This window comes from Malurus melanocephalus, unplaced genomic scaffold (assembly GCF_030028575.1).
Source record: "Malurus melanocephalus ecotype Western Australia unplaced genomic scaffold, MMel_1.1 scaffold_489, whole genome shotgun sequence".
Classification (NCBI taxonomy): Eukaryota; Metazoa; Chordata; class Aves; order Passeriformes; family Maluridae; genus Malurus; species Malurus melanocephalus.
The window spans coordinates 416,094-434,143 of record NW_026623721.1 but is presented as its reverse complement, the minus strand read 5'-3'; the positions used below and the strand labels follow the sequence as shown (position 1 = coordinate 434,143).

At 35.1% G+C, this 18,050-nt stretch overlaps 1 protein-coding gene across 1 annotated transcript in view; it reads right to left on the bottom strand.

Annotated features, from left to right (window-relative positions):
• Positions 1 to 18,050, bottom strand: part of ULK4 (unc-51 like kinase 4) — a gene marked incomplete at its 3' end in the record, with an annotated part of 159,011 nt that overhangs the window by 60,385 nt on the left and 80,576 nt on the right. The window contains exons 30-31 of the mRNA XM_057381049.1: positions 13,171 to 13,263; positions 1,033 to 1,081 (exon numbers count right to left, since the gene is read on the bottom strand). Of these exons, the coding sequence (XP_057237032.1) occupies positions 1,033 to 1,081; positions 13,171 to 13,263 (142 nt within the window). The remainder of the gene's footprint in view (positions 1 to 1,032; positions 1,082 to 13,170; positions 13,264 to 18,050) is intronic.

The following is an 18,050-nucleotide window of genomic DNA, read 5'->3' as shown; positions in this document are numbered from 1 at the left end:
TTAACTCTACACTGAGCAGCGAAAACCAGACATATTAAAACTTATTCCACATGAACTGCTCAGTACCTGCAAGCCATCATGTCCTTGCTACTGTGCTATCTAGATTAAAGCTAGTATATTGAATCCCACATGGATTGTAGCACAGCCTAGAAACAAAGACTGCTCCTGGAGATACTTTCCAATTTTGAGCCTGCAATATTTCCCTTCAGAGTCTAACAGACTCAATGTCCTGTCTGTTACATTGCAGGAAAAAACTTGAACTATATTTAATGACACAGAGAAAATACACACAGGTTATTAAGTCTTGGCATAGAAATTATTAAGTACTAGCATGCTTGTAAGATAGGACACTTACCTAATACAACTTCATGAACATAGAAATTAAAAAAATTAACAAGAGASTGGAATTTAGCAATGAGAAGGCTAAAGCACAGTACCCAGCTTCCAAACAAGCCTAAAGATTTCTCTTCTGCATTAACATATTTGTTTTGCAACATTTCAGAGAAATGAAACCATCAACATTTTTCATGACCTTTTTAAGTGGCAGATCCTATTTATGGATGAAGTTCCACATATGACTATCCAAATTCATATCCTTGATACTTTGTATTGAAAGAAATTCTAAAAGCAAATAGTGGGATCTGAGAGTACCATGTCAACAGTATCAAATTTGTATTTGATATTCTTAAATAACTTATTCCTTTTAATAGTTCTAATTAATATTTTTATAGTTCTAATTAAGATTTAAGCTTATTAATCCTATTTTTCAGGGTGTTCTTTGATTCAAAAGAGAAAATAGCAATTATCTTAAAGAAACTTCTTATACAGGTGGACTAACTGGYGAGAACCTCTTGGGGAGTGTCTGCYTACACTAGATTCTTCTGTTTTGTTAGACTGTTCCATTTGATTTTACCAACATCTTATTATTTTATCAATATGCCTAAAGAAATTTACTAGTCAGAAATGATTTGGGAGATATGATATCTATCTATTAGAATATAWATAYATATATATATAWAWAAATATTCTTACCAAGATGACTTGGAAAAGAACTGGAAAAAGATGGATTTCTTCCATGAGGCTGTAAAAACACATTTTAAAATTTATTTTAAAACAGAGGAAGTGAATTCTTATTTAACACACTAAACTAACAACAGGAACAGAGTAGTAGAATAGCTGTTGCCAAGATCCATGACCCAGAACCTTAGCCTTTGACTAGCTCTCAACAAAAATTAGTTCAATTTCAGATATGAAATAGAAACAGCAATGTTATACTGCTTTGGAAATTACTTCTAGGTGTGCCTCACTGATGCGCTTCAAGTGAGTAAAAGAATAACTAAGTTAATATTTTTTAATGGCAGAAATTAATAAAAATTCATAAGCWTAGGACTACACACATTATGAAACACCATTAACTGTTTGAATTAATAGACTCAGCACACATAATGAAATTATAAATGTGCTGTGTTTTTTTAAGCGTTCTATGTTAACTAACTTCTTGGGTTGAACATATTTCTATATGATACTTCCGTCAGTCACTTGACAATTCTGAGCAGTGGTGGCCCAAAAGAAGTCAGCTATAGTCTCCTGCACTTCAAGATCAGATAAAATCCAGTATAAAAGTATAAAGATCAGATAAAATCCAGTATGCTCATAGAAAGAATATTCTCAAAAATTCATAATACTTCAAATTAAAGAAGTGTTTTCTATTCTTAGAACAAAAAACACTGTATTGTAGTGAAGCATCACACACTATTATGAGGTATGAATCACATGATTTTTTTAATGATGACACATTTATCACGTGGTTATTTAATACAATAATTTTTTTTTTTACTGTATTGTCTAAACAACCGTCACCTTTTCTTACACGCCATACTAAATGCCTATTCACCAAATACCACAGAGAAGACCAAATTCTGTGTTTCACAAATTTTCTCTTGTGTCACTATGATATAACTGAAGTGCTTCATAAACAATTGGCAGGTTTAGCTTTATGATACAGCAAAGGTAAGACTGCATCATGAAGTCCATGTAATAAATGCAGAACTCAAACACAGAGAGTACGTCTGGGATCTCAGTGTACAACACTCTACAAAATTGTCTTGCCTATACTACGTCACTTAAAGACACCAAGTTATATTACATAGTTCTCTGTGAATAAACATGAGTTATATGTGACTAAAATATGTATCTAATTTCATGTTTGAAGCTTTGCTGTTTAAAACTCCTTATTGGCTTCTGGTACAACAATAATCAGATTGATTCCATTTGGTAAACTATTTGTTAAAAGAACTCATACATTTCTAAAATCACACAGTTCCATTTAAGAGCTTTTATTCAGGCCCAGAAAGAAAAGAGGAGAAGATGCTACTTTTATGGATAGTGTAAGCAAAAGTACTACACTGAACTGAAGCAGCTAAAGGGAATTTCACATCCTCCACCATGAACRTAATGAAAAAATTCAAAGGGGGCTAGAACAGACATCCAAAGGTCATAAAAGAAATGTTTCATTTAGATTAATGTCACTTGTAAGAGCCCTGGTTGTTCATATTTGCTGGAACCGTGCCTTTTAAAGGAAATAAAATAATGAATGAAAGCCATGCTAAGASAACAACCATATCTATGAATAATTGAGAATTACCTCTAGTAATGCAGATATATGCATCATGTATGAATAATGGTTTATTATTTCATACTGTTTTCTATTTCTCTGATACTTGCCTTCAGCTAAATGTAATATTGATTCTATGATATATAATCTATATGAGTTCAGGGTGGGAATAAGATCTGTTGCATTGTACAGCACTAGCATGTGGACCTAGAGACAAGTAAAACACATCCACTAATCTATTCAAAACACAACAAAACAGTATCATTCTATGCATCCACAGAGATATTTAACAAAACTAAGTAACAAACAAATCCAAACTTGTTCAAACAAATGTGTTCCTTTTTTTCTTGCATACTCAACAGAGTAATTGTCATGGTTTTACTTGGTCCGATTTTTTGTGGTGGGGGGGGGGGCCAAGACAATGTCATAGTTTTACTTGGTCCAATTTTTGGTGGTGGGGGCATGGCACCAAGAAACCACAAAGATGGCTCCTGTGAGGAAGTGCTAGAAGCTTTCTCCTTCTTCTCTAGCAAAAGGAGCCCTACCCCCTGTCTTTTAGAGCCAATCCCTTGTGGCTCTGAGGTTGATGGACAGGCTGCCCATCAGGCCTGGACCAATTACACATGCTAGTTACACCTCTGTGATGACGTATTGTCTAGTACTTAAGAAGAATTCAAAACAAGATAGGGGCGGCCGCCATGTACTTTTAGGTTGTTAGTATTTAGTTTAGTATCATGCACTGGGGAAAAACAGAGCAGAAGGGTGAGGAGATGTAAGAAGAAAAATGGAGACCCAAGATCACAGTAAGGAGAAGATGGGATGGATTGCTGTGCTGTTGCTGTGGTTCTCAAGCATGGAGAAAATAAGTTGTTCTCGAAAGGACTATTTCATCAATGAGAGACCTGTATAGAAAGGGAGAGCGACCTTGCTCTGAGGAAAAAAAATCTGGCCTTTTAGGACTGGACTGAACTGATTAGGAGCCAAAAAGGGGTAAGAGGCTTGGCCCCYCCACGACAATTGAAGCGAGTTGATGTTAAGAAGAAAATGTGTTCTGCAGGAAGGAGGAGATGCCCCCGCCCYACATCTGAAGCAAGTGGATGCTTAGAAGAAGCTGTGCTCTGTCAGATTTGTGATAGTGGTCTTACGCTGCCAAAACAACGCAGTTTGGCCTTGAGGAACATTCTTTCCTTTCTCCTACGAGGTAAAGAGAATATCMCTTGCCATCAGCAGTTATACACTGACTGTTTCTTGGGAAAAGAACTTCCACAGCTTGGAGCKGTAAGAACGCTTATCCTATGATGCTSGACGACAACCGTAATGAGTAGTTTGATCTATGTTAGACTTTCATTCCTGTCCCCTGTGTGTGCGGGAAGACATGGGGGGTGAAGATGGGAGGACCTGAGAAAGAGAGGGGTCCCCGGAAAGGATAACAGGGGACAAAAATAAAGGATAAAAATGTCCGKTTTTATTTTTTTCTTCTCCTTGTAAATTTTACCCTATCTTTGCTCCCCTYCCCGGTGMGGTAGTATTCTTAGTAGTTTGTAGCAATAAATCTATTTTGCAACTTAAGTTATTCAGCCTGTCTGACCATTCTCTGGAGCATATACATATCTTTCTCTCAATTATGTTATGTTATCTGAAAGCCATAAATTTTCGTGATAATTGGGCTTTTGCTCTCCCKTCTTCCTCTCCGGTGGGGGAAAGGAGAGAACGTTGTGGGTGCAGTGCTTTTTGGCTTTCAGCACAGTCCAAACAATGACATTTTTGGTGCTGTGACTCGAATTGGGAAAAATCAGGTTTAAACCCACGACAGTAATGGCACACCCAACAGAGAGAAGAGTTTAGGTAAGGAAAGAAATTCATTATTTCTAAGTTTAGAAGCCTAAATTTAAGGACAATTTCTCTTCTTATTAAGTTGAGGGAATTTTTTTTCCATATGCAATGGAAACAAGCTCCTTTCATAGGTCAGAAGAACATGAAAGTTATTCTCCTCTGGGCCATCTAATAACYCTTAAATAGATAGTTTTGGCAGCTTGGACACAGCCAGGTCATAAGAGTCCCAGGATTACAGATAGGAAGACTTATTATATTTGAGGTTCATTTCCAGAGCCAAATCTACTAGTTAAATTAAAAGCTTAGTCCATGCCTGAAAAACAGAATTTTGCTGATGCAGATATAACAATACTGAATGTAAAGAAAGTAATTTAGACACCACAGACTCCCAAAAAGAGCAACTACTGTAACAGCAATCATAATGACAAAATGAAGTTTTGCCAGCACAAGCCTACTTATGCTTAGGGCTTACTGGAATTACTTACCCCAGCAAAAGCTGCTCACTTTGCTACATAAGCAGCATTTAAACTGCRAACACATTAGCAGTAAAATATAATCAAATACCAAGAATAGCTAAGCAATCCTAGTTTAGGCAAAACCTAGAAAAATGCTTTTGTGGTAAAGGACAAATTATGAAACAATTGTTTTCAAACATTGCAGTCCTAATTGTTACAGCATTACAAAGTCAGCTGTACTTTCTGCTGAGATTAGCTAAGACAAAACTAGAGCCAATACGTTTGTTCTTAAAGGTCACTTGAAAACCTTTCTGATTGAAATAAGAAATTGCTGCAGCCTTGAAAGAAAATTATACACATAACTTGGCTAAAGCATGAAGTCACATGAAGCATTGCATTAAGACAAAGCTTAAAGTTGATTTATCCCAACTTTGCATATGTGTGCTCAAGAGAATGACATTATCACACTCTTCATTGCTGTCTTACATAGTTTTACAAAGGAATTGTCTTAAAGCTGGTGAAAGAGGACTTTAGCTATGAAATTTATTTCACTAGGTGTTCACATTCTAAACCAAAAGTATTTTGGTTCTTCATGAACTGTTGCATAATTTATATTAAATTAGGCCCTACCTTGTTAGGAAAACATACAGAATCATCATGATATACATACACAAATTGTAACCCTACATAACAATGCTAAATATTTCCATGTCATTTAAATCTATATATAAATAAACAGTGATGGGCCAAAATAACAAGTCATCTGATTTTAAGAGCCTTGCTATCAGTACAATCTGAATTTCTAATATACTAACTATTTTCAGAATGAGACTGTGCCTCCAATTTAGCTTTCCCACAACAGGCAAGATCTGTTTTTCTGAAAGAGCCTACTTTCTTCTAAAACAAAAACCAAGTGCAAGATGCTGAATGCAAAAGGCTATTTGTTACAGGTGTAATACCTTAAACATTTAAAAGACAGAAAATGTARTATTATCAGATTGATGCTTTAGACAAAAGTTGGATGGGAGGGTATAAAAATCTGGATATTACAGATACTCTAAACTGAAAAAATGAGTAGAAATTATTCTGAAGAATAGAACTGGTGGATGTGCACAAAGCACAGAATTGAGACATTAATTTTAAAGGGATGAAATGTCAAAACCATGATAGATTTTTGAACCCTACTAAGGGGTCTTAAAAAATATGCATGACTGTTCAGATTATAGATTATATATAACATATATAGATTATATATAACATCAAATTCTACTGCTCAGTTCAGTTGGACTAGGCYCTAAGGTTTACCTGTTATCAGAACCACTCCATTTTTTTGATTCACATTCATTATAGAAAAGGYATAGCTAAAGGAGACAATATTCTAACAATTTATGAAGTAGTATGCTTCTTTTCCACTGTAAGATGATGGCAYAAAATTAAGTGGCAAGTGATCAAATCTGACAAAAAAATCCAAACAAAAYAGTTGAAGATGGTAAATCTTTACATGCATGTGGTTGTAGAATGTTAYAGAATAACTATTTATGCTGAAAKTTATTTGTGAAATATCTTCTTCAAYCCATATAAATGAAATGAAAATTACTCTCAATATCTACTATCTACAGAACACCTATGCCTTCTTATAAGGGTTCGGAAAAAAACAACCCACAGAGGGATGAGAAAGCCTCCAGAAAATATTCCCATTCACCTGATTCCTTCCTGTAGTCTTCTCTGGGCATCTACTGTTGCACATAAGAGAATGGACTGGACAATGGTTTAGATTTGCTTCATGCTGATTCATGGTGGAATGGAATTCACTYAAGTCTGCAGCTCTAGCTGTAGCACCCCAACCAGCTGACTCTTCCTCATTTTTTAGTTAGTCACAAAGCCAAAAGTTCACCATTGAAAGTAAAAATAACCAAGAGTTAATGGTATTTGCTCCTTTTAAATGCTTTACAGTAAAAGAGTACATATTTGAACCTTCCAAAATGACATTTTCAAAAATTCACTTAACAGTAACATCAAATATTTGTCTCACATTTTACAAGTTAGACATTCAGTAACTGATCAKCAACACAAAAGAGGAAACAAAATTACAGGTTTAAGGTTAATAGCTAATTTCTATACTAAAGGGGAGCTTTTATRAAATGTAACACTAAGGAGTTGTGTTTTACATTAAAAATGGTGATTAGTATTACAGTCTGTACATGACTAGACTATGAGAACTCACTTGCAATAATGAACTCTGACCAGTGCCTTTGATATGAATTACAATGATGTACGACTTGACAACAGTGTTATTAGCWGACACAAAACTTAACATTTCAAGAGTCTGTTTCTGGGCAAGTCTTCCTGCCTGGTGTTATTTGATAAAGCAGCATATATGCAAACATTACACCAAAAAYAGGAACAGCAAAGATCTTAAAATTCTCTGCTGTTTTATCTTAGYCTTACTCCTCTAAAAGGAAAATCAGGGTTTTTACAACTCAATTTCCCTAGATGTGAAACTAGCATAATCAAAATCAAAATCGGGTTCTAAATCTACATAAACATTCCCTAAAGTTCTAATAAAATAGAACTTTCTATCATCTGGCAATCTCTCTCAATCCATCTCTATTGTGATTTTTCTCACTAATGTTGTACTCCTCTAACATTGAATTCCACTGCTCAGTTCAGCTGGACTAGGCCCTAAGGCTTACCTATTATCAGAATCATTCCATTTTATTTTATTCATATTCATTATAGAAACTAAAACAACACATAAAAACAGAGAAGTAATTTAGAAGCAAATAGATCTACTTTTTTTAAGTGACCATTTCAACCTTAAACAAGGAAATTAAAATGACTAATGAGAAGACGAAAGTGTTTTTAAAGCACTTAATAWAAACCCACATTAATCAATTCACAAGGAAAGCACTAAAGCACAAGTCCTCTGGTATAATGGCAAAGAAACCACAGAAGGAAAAAAATCTATGCACAATGCTCATGAGTTCAGTCACAATTCTAGCAATTAAAAGCATCATATTGAACTTCAAAGAGTTTGGTTTTGGTTTGGAATTTTTKGGGKTTTTTTACTGTTYGTTTTTTTGAAATCAATGGCAAGGAATTTAGACCAATTCAGAATATACTGGGATGTAACTACATGCTGATGTAGATCATCATCATGTATGAAAAGATGATCAAGTCATTACTAACACCAACCCTGAAACTCTAAACTATTTAACAGTCTTCAATATACAATGCAGGGGCACAAAAAGTAGCATAAATGAAGTTTGAAAATTGGACTATTCTTGGATGGTTCCAAAGGCCCTGTGACAGTTACTTTAATTACTCAAGACAATATGCTGCAATATACAAGGTTGATCCATCTATCATCTTCACAAGTACTAGATCTGTGGCATTTGGAAGCAGAGTTTTTAGCTGTTGCTCCTCAGCACCTTCCTGGTTTGGTTTCTGATGCCTTTTCCCCTTTTTTGGAGCAGTGCCTAATGTTTGTCTGGAAAATTTATTTTAAGGACAGGAGGTGAGAAAGGTTGCTTAATTTGGTMCCCTGTCCTTCACTATACATCTAAGAAGGGTGCCTAACCATTAGTTTCTAGTTAAGTGTTTCTTCCTCAGGAAATGACCTTAATAGAATACTGGAATGTGTCCYACTTCCAAGATCATTATCTGATGCAGTATCTGACATTATCCCRACTTCTATTCTATTACCTTCACTGTCTCCCTTCCTTGCAACCAAAATTGTCTGTTTTAGCAACCCATAAAATTCAGACTCCATAGTTTAGAAGGTTTAGCTTTCAGATATATTAATGTCATCAAATGCTATGAGTTTCTGACTAAAGGCTCAGTAGCTGCCTAAGAGAGAAYACAGCTACATTTTGTAAGGTTCTCTGTAAGGCCAAAAGCCAAGTTAGGAATCATGATCCAGTAAAAGKTTCCTGAAGTAGCACAGTATAGAATCTATTACAATAGACAAAACATTTAAAAGCATCTAATTAGAGTATCATATAGGTATAGCATATCCTTAATTTTAAGAGAAAATAAGAAATTCACATAAATTTCTCCTCACTATTATAAAAAACTACAATCTGATCATCACAGACCACAACAAAACAATGTGAAACACTGTCTTGGGTTGATGTGGTGCCARTCCTGTATTCCTATATTCCACCAGCCTGTATGCCCAAAAGGTGCCTGTGCCTTTAAATCTGACCCAGAAGAAGAGGCAGGGGTGGCATGGGCAGTTTAAAAGCCAGGGCTGCCGCACGGCCATTTGCTTTTGGACCTCAGCATCGGGGCTGCAGGAGTTCTTGTTCGCTGCATGTAGAGGAGTTACACTGTTGCCTTTTAGCTAGCTCGGGTTTGTTAGCTTAGGCAAACAGCTATGGGAAGACTGCCACCCCCTCTGCGGCTGCTTTGATTTTGCTTCTGGAGCAATACGGTGGCTGGCAGGACAAGCGGCGCTGCTCCGTCTCGTCCGGAACTTTGGAAGAAGCCAAGCCAGTGACAGAAAAAGCACACCGAGCCCTCTGTTACATCCACAGTGAGGACTGCCACCAGGTTGCCACTGTTGCCCGAGCGGCCACATGGACCTTTTTCTTTTGTTTCTTTTTTTTCTCTGGGACAGAGAGCCGTCATCTTTTTCTTCGCACCACGTGGCCGAGCAGTTGTGGAGGGAGGGAGCTGCGTGCATTCCTGAGTTTTAAATATGTAACAGTTACTTTTTATCTGTGTCCTGTGGGCACTRTGTTTTGTTAATAAACTACTTTTTTTTCTCTTCACTTTTGCCCAAACATCTATTTCATATTGGTGTGAAAAAATTATCAATTTTTTCACTTCAGAGGAAACATTTACTCTGTAATGTTTTTCTCTGAAAACATTGTCTCAACCCAAGACAAACACTCAAAGCAGGAACCAAAAAAAACACCAATGCTTTATAGATTACGTCTGACTTACTATCCATACATATAATTTATGAATTAAGTTGGTAAACACAGAARAGGACAAGGTGTCTTTGATACTGATCTTTCTGAATGCAGACTTTGCAGTTTAATCAGACCTCATCATGCAGCAGACATTTGTTCCCACTGTGAGAAGTTCTATGCCTGCAAAAACTCTTCACATAGGTGCAATCCACCAAAAGCAATYAACACAAAGGGAAAAGAAAATCTAATGCAAATTTATGGTAGTCCAGAAATTAATCATTAACTGAAGCTACAAGTTTCCTTAATAACAGTGATTTCTTTTAAAATTGGCAGTCTCAATATAGCTAAATRTGAACTTAATATGCTATTTATTCTCACACTGGTTTTAATGTCCAAAACTTTTCTTACCACAAAACACTAAAAATTCTTCAAGAAGACAAGGCAGTAAGTATTTAGGAAAGCCACAACAGAATACTRCTAAAAGGTTTGAAGCCAGACTATTTGCTTTGAGCCAAGTATAAAATAGGCAACTGATGAACAAATTGTGTTCCAAGCTCATTCTTCCACTATCTACTATTTCCTTAGTAAACAAACTYTGAGGTTGTATCAGACAGCAATTGCGTGATGTAAAAGCAGGTACAATAGGGTACTTGATTCAATTATACTCTAACCCATCCAGGTCAAAACAAACAAGAAAAYACTCATCCTTTTCTGAAACTGCATTTCTTCCTGTGGATGCTTATATGATCAGATGTCCAAACACTTACAGTGTCCACAAAACCAAATTAAAGTTGGGGTTTTTTACAGGTACCATTTAATAGAAGAGGGAACTAATGTTGGTGAGAGATCTAATTTTGCAGCACACTAATGGGATATCACTAGATTTTTTCGCTGCTAAATTGAAAAGCAATGGAGTGGAATAGCTCCCACAACAGAGAATGTTAAAAATTACCTCAACAGGGGAGCAATGGCRAAGATTACAAAGTATTTTCTTTATTCTTACAAAATGCTAATTAAAGGCATTAAAAATACTTATTGTAACTACAGTATTTTATTATAAGYTTAAATAACATCAAAAATATAATTATTCAAATATCTGTGCCCATGCCATATATAACAAAAGACCTGTAACAGACAACAGAAATGCCCAAAAATAATAAAAAGAAGATGAAATGCCTTTCCTCTGAAATCATAATTTAGCTAATTTTAGTCTCAACTATGAAAAAAAGGAAACAAAAAAATTGAGTGCATCTGTCTCCTTTCAAGTGCTAAAATAAGAACTGCTCAAACGCAGATGCCTCTATCATGAAGCACATAGGTAAAAACAGAGSTCATGGTAAGAAGAATGAGAAGTGTGAGATGCAAGAATATTGGTAGAATTAATAGAGAGAGAGCAAGAAAGCGTAAGTCTGTTAGGTGAACACGTCTGAGAACAAGCTATCATATGGAACAAACAAAATGAAAGCACACTAGCCCTCGTCCTCCCAACTCAGCCTTCAAAATAAAATTATTAATAAGTTTTGTAAGACATTGCAACAGTAATGTAAATACTAATTCAATATTTTGTCAATTTACAATCTTTTTGCTACCACCACTTTTATTCATTTAAAATAGCAGGAGAAAGCATCCATCCTTGAAAGCCAGGTTGTAGATAAAATGTAAGCCTGMAGAAGTCACAGAGACTCAATCCAGTGACTTGCATCACTCTCATAAGTACTAAAATGCAGTAGAGTTTTCCCACAAAGAACAAATTAAATCCTACAGGATTTAGGTCCAGTGTTATTTATTTGCTCCCCATCGCAATTTTTGCAGATACTTTCCATCTGTCCAATGAAAGGAGCAAAAGAGAGCATATGCCTTGAGTAATTTTGAGCTTCATGAATACTGATTAATTAGTCATTGAACCAAAACAGAACCAATTGTGATATAGTGTTCACTATAGCATGTACCTAGTTTCCATTTTGTCCACCAGCAACCTGTATGGATATTAATGCATTACTCACTTCTCTCATGCTTTTGAAGCATCAGCTACTTCMTGCAAAATTTATTGGGAAGCCAAAGAACATGAAAATAGATAGACCAGGGGAACTGCCTAAACTGTGCTCCTTTAGGAATCCAAGCAAATGATTTAGTGAAAGGTAAAGAGAACCCATAAAGTATGTGAGAAACACAATAATTACTGATGGGTTACAATCTGAAATCTGGTAGCCAGTCCTTAAATAAGAGTGCTGGATATATTGGTATTTCGAATTATTAATAGTTCATCAAATATTAATTACAGAGATTGTCTTCATAACTCTTAAAGTACTAGAATATCTGTGGGTTAATTCTAAAAATGGAAAGTTGTTCCATTGGTTTCTAGAATATATAAAATCCTACAGCTTCTTTACAATAAAACAAATTTAAAAAACATAAACATCTTCTTTACAATAAAAACTTTTCTGTATAATTCAAAACCTATAAATTCTCAAGCCACTCTATTTCCTAGTTCATTTGTAGTCTACTTAGTGTATTAAAGCACCATTTCCAGTAGCATCATAAAAGATTAAAAGAGGATKTTTCATCTTTTATAATAAAAAGTGGGAAAACAAATGTCATTTTTTTTTATCTTATGCTCATTTCAATCAATCAAAGCAAAACAGTATAATGCTCAGCAACCTCGTAGCCGTAGGACCMCAGATAGATAGACAATGGTCAAGACAAGAATAACCACTTTTTTTTGGCATATCCAGGAAGACAGATCCTTCCTTATTACTATCAACTCACAAAGTTTAAGTTCTATGACATGATTTGAAAAACTTTTTCTGTCCATCACAGTCCAAATTTTGGAACAAGAAGGAAGAGATATTAAGATACTTCTAAGCATACTGAATCTACCTGTACCAAACATTAAAATACATACCTAGGAACTATAAAAGGAAGATATATTAGCAGAACTGACCAGCTTTCAAGTAAATTGACTGGTGTAAACCTTTAACAAACATATCACCTTTGTCCTAGCTACAAATATGTTTAGTYGAACAACAATTTTGACGACATTTTGGATTTGGTTTGGGGTATTTTTACATTTTTAAAGATAATTTTAATRTTAAAATTCTATTATTTTTTCCCTAGAGTTTCACTGGCTAAATCCACATTAAAATAACCAGAATCATACAAAATTGACACAAAAGATGTAAAATTGTGTCCTATAACAAATTGTGTTCTATAACACCTGAACGATTTTTCTAAATCAAAGTGCTAGTCAAAGTAATACAATAGTGAGACCTGTTATTGCCAATTCCTAATAGGAAAGCAGAAATAGAAGCAGAAAGAACCCAGAGCAACAGAGAATGTGTAGTTGTATCACCTCACGGAAGCAGGACTGCACTCCGTCAGGGCCACCAGCAGTTTCAGAGCATACAKTGGTACTGGGTCCGGTGCCACCAGAAGGTGCTCGTACCTGAARGGCAAGGTAGGAAAGGGGCAGAAGCAGTGGGGAAAAAAAAAGTCAAGAGATATGCATGAAAAAAAGTTAATTTTAAAAATTCATCATTTCCCATTTCCAGACTTTATAACTACAATGGAAATACAAGATTGTTTGAAATTGTACAAAGCAATAAACAAGACTCCCTTAGAAATAGTATTTTAAAACCAGCATCAGATTAACTTTAAAAGCAGCATTAATAAGAGAATGTATTTTTAGAGAGAGAGATATAATCATAAAATACATAATAATATATATGCTTGTGTGTGYGTGCGTGCATATATATATGTGCAGGTTTGATAAATAACACATGCATGTTTTATAAGTATAAATTACATTAAAATATATTTATAAAACATTAATCTTGTTTACATGTATAATATATTTATTGATCTATATTAAATATTTTATATATAAAAAATTGATCTTCAAGAAACAAATAGAAACTGAGCCTCAAAATACCAGGCAGAAGATTTATTGGSTGCTCAGGAAGATGATCAACCAACTTATCTATGATTAAGCTCTGTATTTTGTACACATAGTGATTTTTCACAAAATTGAGCTTTATATTTTATCTGAAATTTTAAAAGAATTGCTTTCCCTGAAGCATACTTCCATTCTCCAAGTAACATGGACTAGAAGAATATAAAAGTACTCCAAAACAATATTTACTGAGAGCTATGGAAGAAAATAAAACTATAAGAAAAACCTCTTCAAAACATTTCCAAGTATCACCTCACAGAAATCTTGGTAAGGGAAAACAGGCTGCTGAAAAATAAAATGGACCTTGTTGTTGCTACTAACAATCTAGAGAGCCCACTCAACAAAAAGGGGTAATCTTACTGTGTTTAAATCAAAATGTATGTGGATGGCAATAGGATACAATGATGGAAATGAGAAAGATGTAAGCATAGAAAACCACASACTCAGCTATGTCAAAACACAGTCTTTGATTTCAAATAGAGCTACTCTAAATACATGGATGTGATAGAACAGGAAGTACAAATCTCTTCATTTGCAAAAGAAAAACCATGAAGAATTAATCAAGAACAAATGAAAAGATGAATTTTAGGAAGACATCATAGGTTATCACGTTACAAGCAACAAAATCCTTCCACAAAAAGAAAAAAAATGTAGTTTCTGGTAGAGAGAGGGGGAATCATGCAAATGACTGAAAATTTTACTTCACATCTCTAGTGTTTACTTCAGATCTCCAGTGTTCCCTGAGGAATTTGGATCACTTCCCACCACCTTCCTGCTGGCATGTACCATTCTGTGTTWTAGCTCTTCGCCTCTCTCCAGGCACCACACCTCAGCAGTCTGATTTATGCAGGAAGGAAATCTAGAGGGAGATGAGGTGATTTCCTGGACTATGAAAAGGAAGAAGAAGAACACCAACCATGCAGTCTTATAGCCTGTGGGAGTTCCCTCATGGGCTAACATTCCTACACAAGCACACAGTCTATGGACTATGTGTCATGGCTACTACACACTTGAATGTGCCACTGTAGAGTTGCAAACAACATCASAGTATCTACAGAATTATCAGTTGGAAGTCAGTGCTGGCTTCAGGTCTTTAGTGATTAAACTCTCTCCTTTATAAATAACAGATTCTAGCTTCCCAAAGAAAACTACTTCTCACCAGTCAATAAAAAGTCTCTTCCTTAACAAAAGAAGAAAATACTGTAATACATTAGTAGACACTTTCCAAGAGATCTACATACGAACAATAAAATTTCTACTAAACATAATGGGAGTATTTGTAATTTTCTGTTTCAGAGTGACTATATTTTTTTTCTAGGACTAAATCTTCCAAGACAAGCAAAGATGCTATCAGGTGACTCAGATGTCACAAGTCATCTTTCACTGCATAAGACATGGATTTAAGTCTCCAAAACTGTAATTCCTAAGAGTAGTAACAAATGAATCAGCCATGCTAGCTTAAAAATCTGATACTTGGCAATATATTTTTTATATAAACACATCAATATGATCCCTAAACCATATTAAGGTTTCTATTTATTAGAAACATTTGTATTACATTTGAGAGATGCTATAATTACTTAGCACACTTAGCATCCTAATTCCTTGAGGTTCAATAAAAAAGTCTCACTTCATTTCCTTTTCCTTGAAACTCTGTTCCCCCTCCCCCAAGATAATACTAGTAAAGGGTATTTCTAAGGGAAGGTGCAGTGATCCATCAAACCAAATACCACATGAGAAAACGCAGATTACTGGAGTCAATGTCTTAGCAATTAATATAAATACATTGCCTGAATAAAGACCATTAGGAGCTATGAATATATGTATCTTCTCAGAAGGGAAAATACTCCATGCTTGAGATACTTTATTAAATGAATGAATCAACAAATTATTTCACTTCCACTTCCAAATATGTAACAGCTTTGTAACAGTAGTTGGAGAGGGAATTTTATACGGGTTTCGCGAGCTCCAGGTATTGCACTGTAAGGAGTCATTTTGTCAATCTCTTCTATAAACAACCTTGACAGAAGGATTTAAAGATTTAGGGATACAGATTCTCTTAAATGCTGAAAAAAACCCCATTATGTCAAATATCCTAAACTTCATATTTGCAGAATTTGTTTGGCAGTCTATTGAGAACAAGCTACATAAACTTTCAAATTAAATAAAACTTTATTTACACATTTCTCTCTTTTTGCTGATTTTGGCTCATTTTTTAAATGATATATAAGTAGAAATGTGAAGAATTAAAATAAAATAGAGCTGACATTTCAACCTCTGATTAAAAAATCTGGATATAAAGAATTTGCCACATATTCATTGTCCATARCTGCAGGTTTTATTCTGTTTATGAAACACTCAGGTAATAATCTTTCAAAGAGGTGAAATTTAATGACACTATCTCATTCAATTYAATTAAAACCCTATGAGGAAGCTAACTTAGTGATCTATACATGCACAAATATTGAATAAAATTACCATTGTATTAATGATGCATAAGATGAGAAAAAAGTAGTAATCACTGCACTCCTGCATTAATCTCAAAAGGAAGTCTTTTTATATTTTATGCATAGTGATCCACATTCTATTTCAAGAGTAAGCTTTACATTTAAACAAATTAATTTGAGGAGGASATTCATAGGAACAAAATATACATACAAATGTGTAAAATTCCATAAAAAGAACATCACATATTAAACCTGGATGTCCCKCCCTTCCATATTCAGCAGCTCTCACTTCTCATTAGATTCAAAAAGGGTGGAAGTACCTACTTCACTCCACAGACTGCCCATGAACAAATGGCCATCAGATACCTCCCCTCTTTTGACTGTCCTCCAGCTGAGTCACATTCTGTCCCATCCTTTGCCCAGCAACAGAAAGACCAAACAATATCAGCAAAAAGCTCTGCAGCCTCCAAATGTTCTATCTCAGAGTTTTCAAGTAACCCTTAGTTCTTGGAATATAGCTTTACGCTATCTTTACAAGTAGATTACACTGACTTTTAGAACACCTCCCTTCTCATCTCTACTAATAAGATGTGGAAACTGATTCTGGAAACAAATTAATCTATTTAGGTATTTCTAAGGAAATACTTAAATCTTGGAGACAAGATTCTGAGCGGATACAAGACCCTTTTTCATACATCTGCAACACAATGCATGCTAAGATAGCACAAGTGAAGTCCTCAATATAGGATCACATTTAGTCTCAGGCCAAAAAGCCCTTCCACTCAATTGAGCTAGTAAGCTTGGAGACARAAGTCTACTGGCTGTTTTCCTTCTAATTTGTAATCAGGATGACACATCCGTCCAAACACACATCCCCCAGATCAATGAGAAATGTTGTATAAAACAAACATTTCTACAAACGACAAGTTTCAGAACACAGACAGAACTCTGTCTCCTTTGACTTCAGGTCTCTTCCCCTATCCGAAGAAAATTATCTGACAGCTTTTAATAATGCATATATTCTATTTTTAAAATAATATTTCCAGTTGCCATTTTAATTTGTACTGATACATCTACACATCCCAGAGGAAAAAAAAATGAGAAGAAAGATGTTGAAAGAAAAATTCTCTACAGAACTTGAAGATTTCTAACCAATTCTCTGTCATAGAGAAAATTTACACATATTGCATGGATAAAACTTTGGTCCTCAAACTGCAAGAACATTACTCAATTAGTAGAGAAAGTCTCATATTTGGAAAATATGATTCTGATTGTGATATGATTCTGATACGTTTCTGATTATGATCCAGCAACCATTCCTCCAGCCTTCTTCCACTTATTTAATGTAGGGGTGGAGAACAATTTTCTCACTTAGGGCAGCTAAGTATTGACCATTATTCACTTTTGAGGACCACATAGGAAAATACACTGTAGCATTATTAGAATAATGTTAAATGYAATGGAAGATTCATCATTACTCCTCCCATGTTCCTTCCCTCTACTCACAGAATTTTACCAGCCCACTGTCAATGTGTGCATAACACAGAGACCTCTCTTTATGCTCACCTGCAAATCAGCATGAAATAAGAGGCCTCATTTGATGATAAACCATGTAAATGAAGTTCCAGAGCACATCTGGCCTACAGGCTGTAGTTCATCTACTCTGCTGCACGGTTTTTCTGCAGCTTGGGGCAGCAGGAAAGGACAGAAATYTAGAGGCAATACCTCTGGGTGGACCATAAAGGATTAATCTGTGATGTACTGTTCCTTTTAAAAAAGTTATCTGCCATTCCATATGATATCAGAACATCTTAAATAAAGGTACAATATCCA